A 9,130-nucleotide genomic window follows, 5' to 3' on the forward strand; every position below is an offset into this window, starting at 1 on the left:
ATTTACATTGGATCACCTCGGGGTGGGTACTAAACTGTCAGGTGGTGACTCTGATTAATAATTAACTCAATAACTACAACCAAATTTACCGTTACAGCTGATTTTGGTCAAAGGATAATAGAGTCCTTGATGATAAGAGGTTGGCAACATTCACTCTTATACAATGAAGGTTTAAAAGTATTTTATTTAGCACAAGATAGAACACACCATCTAACTACCATGTACTATAACCATGTGTGTGTGTGTATGTGTGTGTCTGTGTGTGTGTGTGCAGCCTTTCTTTAGACGTTGATGCTGATTGCACAATGTATCTTAAACCATGTGAAACAACGCCACCCGAAATTCTGTGATCTGACATTTTCTTAAGAATAGCCACAGGCACATTCATTGTCGTGATCATACCCAGCACCTTGAAGTACCATCAGTCAAAAAAAGGCTCAGAACAACAGTCATGTTTTTACTTGTGTAATGATGCATTAGGGTTAAGTTGTTTCTTTAGCTCAAGAAGAAGAGGAATCTTGTAAACCCAAACAAACATTTAATCATTCAGTTAATCAGAACAATGTTTTTTTCAAAATTCAGAATCACCAAATTTGGATTGCTGTTGAATGTGTGGTTGTGTTGCGATGTTGCATGTGCATTGTTTTTGCCACAAGGGGGCAGGCAGATTAAACTGATGGGCTGCATTGACACATACCATGACATGTGGAAGTATGTGTGCCTGGTGCTGTTATGCCGACAGCTTGTAGATGTTTTGGCCTTTTCCACTGTACAGCAATTTTCAAAAAGTAGACAGAACTAGAATGAATTGTATTTGTTGTGTTAATGTCCAAGCTGGTTCAGGACGCACAGAACCAGCCCCATGACTGACCAACTGTGGCCTGTACACAACCCATCAACAGTGTTGGCATATTGCATCAGGGTATATGTCACCAATTAATGACAAGAACATTAGAGTACAGCAATGCCAAAGATATGAGCTTCATCATTCTATATTCTTCCCACCAGAAAGTATAGTAACAACTGTGTAATATTTGGGTGGCAGTAGTGAACTGTATTGTGTACGACCCCCTCTGGTCGCCAGGTGGCACAGGTAATCCACACCTCCTCTGAAGACCCTGGCCTTCACTCCACCTACAGTATAGAGACCCTGGAACACAACATGATACAAGCAGAGTCACTGCAGATACAGAAACCACCACATACTTATGGAACATAAATACCCTCATCAAACCAATAGATTAAACATTTAAAAGGCAGAAGTTCATCAAAAAGTTCAAATTGTTTGCTTTGAAACTCCCAAACCCACCCCACAGATAATATGGTTTCTCATAATAAATGATATTGTTATCTCAGGAAAACATTTCTTCTTCTGTGATATTGATACAAGTAACTTGTGATCTCGAGATATTGAATAAAAATTTAACTTGTTGCCAGTATGAAACAGAGAAATAATATGTGTGACCCATGACCCTTCAGGGCTCATACATTTCTTTCCCTGTAGGAACTTTAACATTTGTAGGTTTTGTTAAGGCGTTGGTTGTTCTGTCAATCAGTGTTTCTAATTAAATAGTTTGAGATATTGCTCAATACCTGGTCAAACTTCCATCAACCAGTCAACTGGTTGGTGCACTGCAGGCCCACAATTTCCAAAGAAAATCTGTTTTGTAAGTGTTAAGTGATAACATGATGTTGAAACAACGAAAAAAGTGGAACTCGCCTCAGGGCAGTGCAAGAAGTAGGAGAGTGTTCTAAACACACAAAAGAACATTAATCCTTCACTTGATCAGTAAAAATGTCATTAACAATCACCAAATTTGGAATCAGGACTGTACGTGTGTTTGATGTTGATAGATTAATGCTGTGTGTATAAATCTATTAAAATTAATTTTGGATACTACATGAGCTGCAGCCTCCTCAGCTTCATCTGCCGATTTTGTGCACAAAATGTCACAAATAATATCAGGCAATTTGGTGAATATTGTGCTGAATAATCACCTTCACAGAAACTCATTTGCTATCACTCAACCTTTGGCTTTTGTCTTTTTACTATCTCTATGGAAAACTAAATAAGAATTTATATTTTAGGTTTTCTTCTGTTCTTTCCTTGGTCACGCTGTCACAGTATTTCATGACAAGTACTTGATGAAAGTTATGTAAATAAGTGCACAGGTTGACACAGCCTCCCATTTTCCTGAGAAATTTCTTAATCATCTTTAGAGCCAGGATGTGGGTTTTCCCACCACAAAAGATACTCTGTGATTAGTTAAGGGAGACATCTGACAACAACCTCCCATCGATTGAACAATATAAAGCAGCAGACAGCAATCGTGTTGATCACAACTTTGGAGAGACGAGCAACGACGAGTGAAGAACATGTCCACCTCCAAACCCAACATGAGTGACCTGGGGCAATCCCTGTATGCCATGGCAGAACAACTGATAGCTTTGGAAAACAGGCTGAAGGAACTGGAGAAAGGTAAAATCAGACTTTCTTCTTCAAAATTTGAATTAATAATTTATCAAAGTGCAACTTTTAGTTTCCTGTGCCTGTGCATCAAGTTGTTTTAGATTTAAAAAGAAAAACAAAACAGTGACATTAAGGAATTCATTAATGGTAATCAATATCAATATGAATTCCAGTGCTGGTTTTGACACTGATAAGGTGGAAACATCTTCATATACATGTGATGAACCTCAATCTTATAATTGTAAAAAAGCTCCTCGGTCTCCAAGGGGCCGGTAATTAACAGAAATGAGGAGACGTAACGTTCATCAGCAAGAAATTGATTCCTAACACTGTTGTTTCACTCCACAATGTTCAAAAGTTTGTTACTGACAACAGTTCAGTCTGTACTAAACTTCAACCACCAAGTCACTATTTAAGTCATGTTTGTATGGAACAGGATTACTATCTTTGTTTTTTCACAATTCAGACTTTAAATTCAGAATTCTGAGATCAAAGTCAGAATTAAGTCAGACTTGTGAAAAAAAAGTCAAAACTACATTTTTTAATTGTTTTTGGCAGTGTCCTAATCCTGTTTCATATGTTTGTATTGTGATGAAAAACATAATGTTCTACAAGAGAAATGCTTCAATAAAACAGGATGAAACTATCTTGTTTCACACAGACAAAACCAAGGTGGCATTCGGCACAATGTTAGAGAAAGGTGGGGTTCATGGACCATTCAAGACAGACGTAACTCTGGCTTACAACAAAGTGTTCACAAACATCGGGGATGCCTACGACAGCTCTTCAGGTAAGGACATCATATTCAGCCTAAATCACCTGTAACTGTTATATGGTTGATACATGTTACTGACCAAATGAATATGCTGTATCTGTAAATCCTCATTAATACATGTAATCTGATTACTATCTGTACCTGTTCAAAGTGTGACAGAGTATCAAGGTTTAAATTTACTGATGACTTGTGAAGTGCCAGACCAAAAGAACAACATTAACCAGTAATATTATAGTGTATATTAACGATGAATTGTCTCGTGCAACATAGCTGTAAAACCTTGACATGTAGTTTCATTAATCTGGGCATCCGTACTAATGTAAAGATGCGGGAGGGACTTTTCCCATTCTAGTATGATGGCTGCAACACCAATGATAGATTACTCGTTGGATCAATTTACTTAAGTTTTTTATTATCTTCAACATGTTTTCTGAAGCTGGATGAAATGGCAAAATGTCGACTTACTGATAACATTTCTGATGTTACTATAGCCAGATTAAGAATCAAACCACCTGTTAAATGGAATCAGAATACAGGAAATGACATCTACTCCACTAAAACCTTTCCGAGAGGAGAAACTCCAAACCGGCGTTAAAATTGTCCCACATACATTTTTCTTTTTTTTTTTCAATTTCTTTATTCAATTACAGCAGACAGTACAAAAAAGTACAACAGTTTCACATTATGCCAGAGTGTCTGCATTGGAGGGAAAGAAAACCCCAACATGAATCACACTTTCCGTCCTGACAACCCATGTCAGATGTGGTCACAATAAACAACTAAATAGTTACATAGTAACATATGCAACATAAGTAAAAGCTTAAGGTCCACCAACATTTTTAATTCTTTCTACATCAATGCATGAAGTAGATGAACTTATTTCCTTCACTAAATGTGACTGCAAAAAGTATTCATCTTTGGCTACACACTTCTATCATGTTGTAATTATTAATGTCAGATTCAAAGCCTTTCAAACCAATGAAACTGATGAATTCTCTGTTGTTTTCACAGGTGTCTTCACTGCACCTGTTGCAGGTGTTTATTATTTCACCTTCTTCTATCATGCTGGAAAAAAGGCAACAAACCTGCAGCTCTTCAAGAACAGTCAGGTTATAGTCCGGACATCAGAGGAAAAAACGTCCTATGACACAACTGATAGTGGGGGAAATGCAGTTGTCTTGCAGCTAGAGGAAAGAGACGAGGTTTATCTGCGCATGGACGCAAATTGTGAGATTTGGGCAGGTGACCACCACACCTCATTCAGTGGTTTCCTGGTCTCTAAGGATAAGTGAGACTCGATGAATTCAGAAAGATGTTTCCAACAACCTGAGATCAATGATGCAGTGACTCTGTTACCGTTCAAAAGGTACAATTAGATTAAAAACAGGTGGCTGTTGCTGTCATATTACTGTGATCAACCAGAATATATCATTATTCCACTGAGTCTGAACTGTTCCATTTACTATTTCATGTCATGAAAGTGACAATAAATATCACAATCTGATTATCCACACAGGATCAACACTTTCATTTTTGACACTACCAGATAAAACTCAAATATCAAATCATTGCTCTCAGGTGTGAGGGAACTTCCTGAGTTGTTCCAAAATGCTTACGCTTTTGCTTGCTGTCTTATATATCCACCACGATATTACAATGTTTAAGTTGTTGGGAAACTAAATACAAGTAAACTCATTATAAAGGAGTTGAGCCTGGAGAGGGTTCAGACGTCTTCCTGTGTGTCTGTACAACAAGAGGATATATGTGTGGAGGAGTTTAAGGAGCAGGTGCAGGTGGAGGATGTTTGAGATGTTGTGAAGTACGAAGGAAGAAGAACAGTGTGTCTTCATCCTGGAAAATGCCACGACCAGGAAAAGAAAGGTTGAATAACACCTTGAGTGAAATCATGTACATCCTGTTGTTGTCTACAGTTAATGTGTGTTATCTCAAAGTGCTGTAAGAACTGAGGAGAGACTGCCTCTCCTCAGTCATGTCTGTGTACTGCTGATGATGGCACCTAATGCAACAATAAAAACCTACTGAGCATCTGAACAAACGGTGGTTCATGTTTTTAGACTTTTCAAAATCATACTATAATTATTTTTCAGCTTACATATATGTATCATTGTTAAAGGTCTCGTAATAGCAATAATTATCAAGAGTCTTTTATTTTGTAGCAAATTCCCAATTTGAATCACATTGGAAACACTTCATGACAAACATGTTTGTTAAATGCTAAATCTATAATTAACTTTAGCTCAGTTTTTTCACTCTTAACAAACAATGAAATGCTTTATAAAATAATTATTTAACACGGGTTTATTAACACCAGTTGCAACTTTATAATGAACATCAAATAAAATGTACAGATGAACTTTACAAAGAAACTGTAGGATAAACAATTGCTTAATAAATAAAAACAATTCATCAAACCTCAAAAAATCTTTGAGGTCAAGCCCTCATTTTCAATGATGTCGAGAGCAAAAATATAACAGTGAATTAGTTTCTGACTAAGTGGAGCAAGAGGTGGCAGCCTTTCTACTGTCCAAGAGCATCAGAATGGATTGTAATACAATTGAAGCACGGGGGAACAGACTTCTACATATATATATATATATATATATATATATATATATATATATATATATATATATATATATATATATATATATACATATATATATATACAGGACATGAAATACAATATCCACCGGGAAATAACTTTTTCTTCAACATCAATGACAATTGCTGCTATTACACAGATGAACAGTCCAACAAGACCATCAAGACAGCTAAGAAACTACTTTTAACAGTAGAAGACTCTATGCAAATTTCCACAACATTAAGAATTATTTATGTCAATTTGCACAACCATTTAACACAATTGCAATAAGCTTGGATCAACCCTGTGAAGGGTACATACTTTAAATTAGATGGTTATGACATTTATTATTATCTTTATTATTATCACTATTATTATTATTATCATTATCATATTATAACTATTTTCATTATCACCATGAACATGGCTGTGTTTATTATTACTATTATTATGATGCTCATTTTGTTGATTGTGTTTATTAATATTATTAATAGGATTATGACTGAATATCATGATTATGATTGTGATTGTTATTACTGTCATTACTATCATTGCTATTATTATCATGTCACATATATATCATATCTCTTCCATTTTTTCTTCTAACAATAAGCATGATAATGACATTATTATGATAAAATAAAGGTGGAGGGGGTTCACTGCCATCTTGCCTGTCTCCCGCTGGGCCTCCTGACTGGGCTACTTGGGGCCGGACGGGGGGCCCCCTTGCTTGCCTCCCTGATCCCCCGGTCTGGCCTCACCCCTCATTATAATATATTATCATCATCATAATATAAATTATTAATTATAATTCCAATAATTAGACTTATGATAGTCATTGTCATGAGATATTGGCTTACATTAGGTTATGTTCACATATATTATGTTCACATAGATATTATGTTATTATATATTATACTGTGCTATATTACATCATGATATATTATATTTTAATGTCTCGTCTAGCCCTGTATAACATTATCATATCTCACGTTATCTCTCCACATTATATTAGGTTAAATCATATTGCATTTTTTATCATAATGACTCGTATTGCCCTATACTGTTTTATTTTATCTTAAATTACCTAGTTACATTATATTAGGTTAAATTATGGCACTATACTATGTTAATATATCCCATATCGTATAGCAGATTATTACTATTTATTTATCTTTTTTTTCACCTTTTCCTTCCTCCTCCTTCTCTTTTCATATTTCTACTTTTTACTTTATTTACTTATTTATTTTCATTGTATCATCTACAATGCCATACTGTTTTCTGTTGTTATCTGTACTGTATGTCCACTGTCTGTATTCGTAGTTCACATGGTGTGATGTATTTGTCCCTCATGTCACCCTGTCATGTCAAGAGAAAAAACTAAGAACAAAGAAAGATGGTTATGAAATGAATTCTATAAACAGGGAGAACAAGACTGGAGGAGGTGTGGCTGTGTATGTAGACAAAAACTTGAATTTCAACGTGGAAGAGAGACAACTGCAATTGGAAAGGCATTAGAATGTTAAACATTAGAAATATACATGGCAAAAAAGAAGAATGTAATTGTTAGCTGCATTTATAGTGGACCGGTTTCCTGTTCATCTGTGGGCATTTTAACATAGATCTGCTTAATTGTAGTAACCACAAACCAACTGAAGACTGTCAATGTAAGGAACAGTTTAAGCCTTATCCAAACATCACCAGACCCAACAGGATCACATCTGACTGTGCCACACACTGATAGACAACTTATCTACTAATGTTACAGACAACAATGATATCAGTGACCACCTACCAGTGTTAACAGTCTTCCTGTGAGGAGGCCAACTGACACAGCATGTCATTTAATGACGCACCGACATCTAGTGGAATCTTTCAAGGATGAAAGGATGGATCAAGTTCAGTTCAACACACTTTTTATGATGTAGAATATACTTTGACCCAAAATGTGTTAAAAGCAAGAACTGATCAATTCTCCCATCATGTACATGTAAATAATCAGTGAAGATCTGCTGCTACAAAAACTATTTTCAAAACTTTATATTCACTCAGGTGTAATAACACATTGGGGACATAAGTTTGACGTTCGAGCTTTACCTTCATTGCTGAACATGATTGTACTGTCCTTGGTTTCGTTGGAAAACAAAGGAGGAAGTCAGATAACATTGTTATACAGTGAGGAAGATGTGGTGGATTTACTGACAGTACTTTAACACAGGAGACTGTTATTTGTTCAACCCTCTGGCCTTGTTCGTTTTTACTACCCTCTCAGCTTGCTCGTGGCCAAAAATGGCCATCAACAGATTGAGTCTGTAATTTTGGGGATTTTGTATGTTTTTTGATGCTTTTACTGCATAAAATGTTTAATTAATATCAGTTCTTGTCATAAGTACAAAAAATTAATTCATTTTTAATTTTTTAACCCCTCAAATGCCAATTTGTTTGCACAATGCGCTTGTTGGAAAACTACCACAAAAATGATCACTGCCTATCTTCTCAGTGCTACCGGTTTATCTTGTATTATCAATAACACAGTCTGAGATATGTAACTGATTAACACCAACATTGATTATTATGCATTGTTATTTTTGTGCAGGGAAGGCAAAGTAGAAAAAACTCCCTCTCAGCTTGTTCGTGGCCAAAAGTGTCCACCTCCTGTTTACATTTTCAAAATGCTATAAAACTAATATATATATTGAAAAAATTCCATTTTTTTTACCAGTTTTTTAAATTTGCATCAGTCCTTGTCATGAAAACTAAAATTTCATTCAAATTCAGAATTTTAACCCTTTAAATGCCTATTAGATAACATAATGCTGATGATTTGTAAGGGAGAATAGCATTAAATCAGCATGTTTTTACAAAATAAAACATGCTACCTAAATTATTCTTTAACCATCATTGCAGCTTAATGTGTGTCAATAATAAGCAGTATCAATGATTTTTATGCTTCATTAGTTTTTCGTCATCAGTGGTGTTGCTGTCATCCACTGAGGAAGGTGTCCCACCATCTTCAGGAGAGTGTCCTCATCTTGGGTAGAAGATTTCTCCTCCTCAACCGCAGAGGATTTCTCTCCATCTTTACTCTCTGAGCCAATCACATATTCAAGTGCTTCAGTTAGGGCATATGACCTTCTCGCCATCCTACAGATAAAGAAGGATCTGGGAGCTGATAGGCTCACTTATAGCATTAGTACTGACTGCACTGCAGTTACAGGTGTTTTCAACCTGTGCATCACAGCCAGGCTTGCCTTGGAAACTCAAAGCTCAATAACCTGTACCA

At 35.8% G+C, this 9,130-nt stretch overlaps 1 protein-coding gene across 1 annotated transcript; it reads left to right on the forward strand.

Annotated features, from left to right (window-relative positions):
* Positions 1 to 2,339: 2,339 nt before the first annotated feature.
* LOC115589657 (complement C1q-like protein 4) lies at positions 2,340 to 5,291 on the forward strand. The gene is made up of 3 exons (XM_030430713.1): positions 2,340 to 2,479; positions 3,132 to 3,260; positions 4,257 to 5,291. Exons 1-3 carry the CDS (start codon positions 2,377 to 2,379, stop codon positions 4,535 to 4,537), a joined length of 513 nt encoding a protein of 170 aa, XP_030286573.1. The 5' UTR covers positions 2,340 to 2,376; the 3' UTR covers positions 4,538 to 5,291.
* The last annotated feature ends 3,839 nt before the right edge of the window (positions 5,292 to 9,130 follow it).

The sequence above is a fragment of the Sparus aurata genome, chromosome 10 (assembly GCF_900880675.1).
Source record: "Sparus aurata chromosome 10, fSpaAur1.1, whole genome shotgun sequence".
NCBI lineage: Eukaryota > Metazoa > Chordata > Actinopteri > Spariformes > Sparidae > Sparus > Sparus aurata.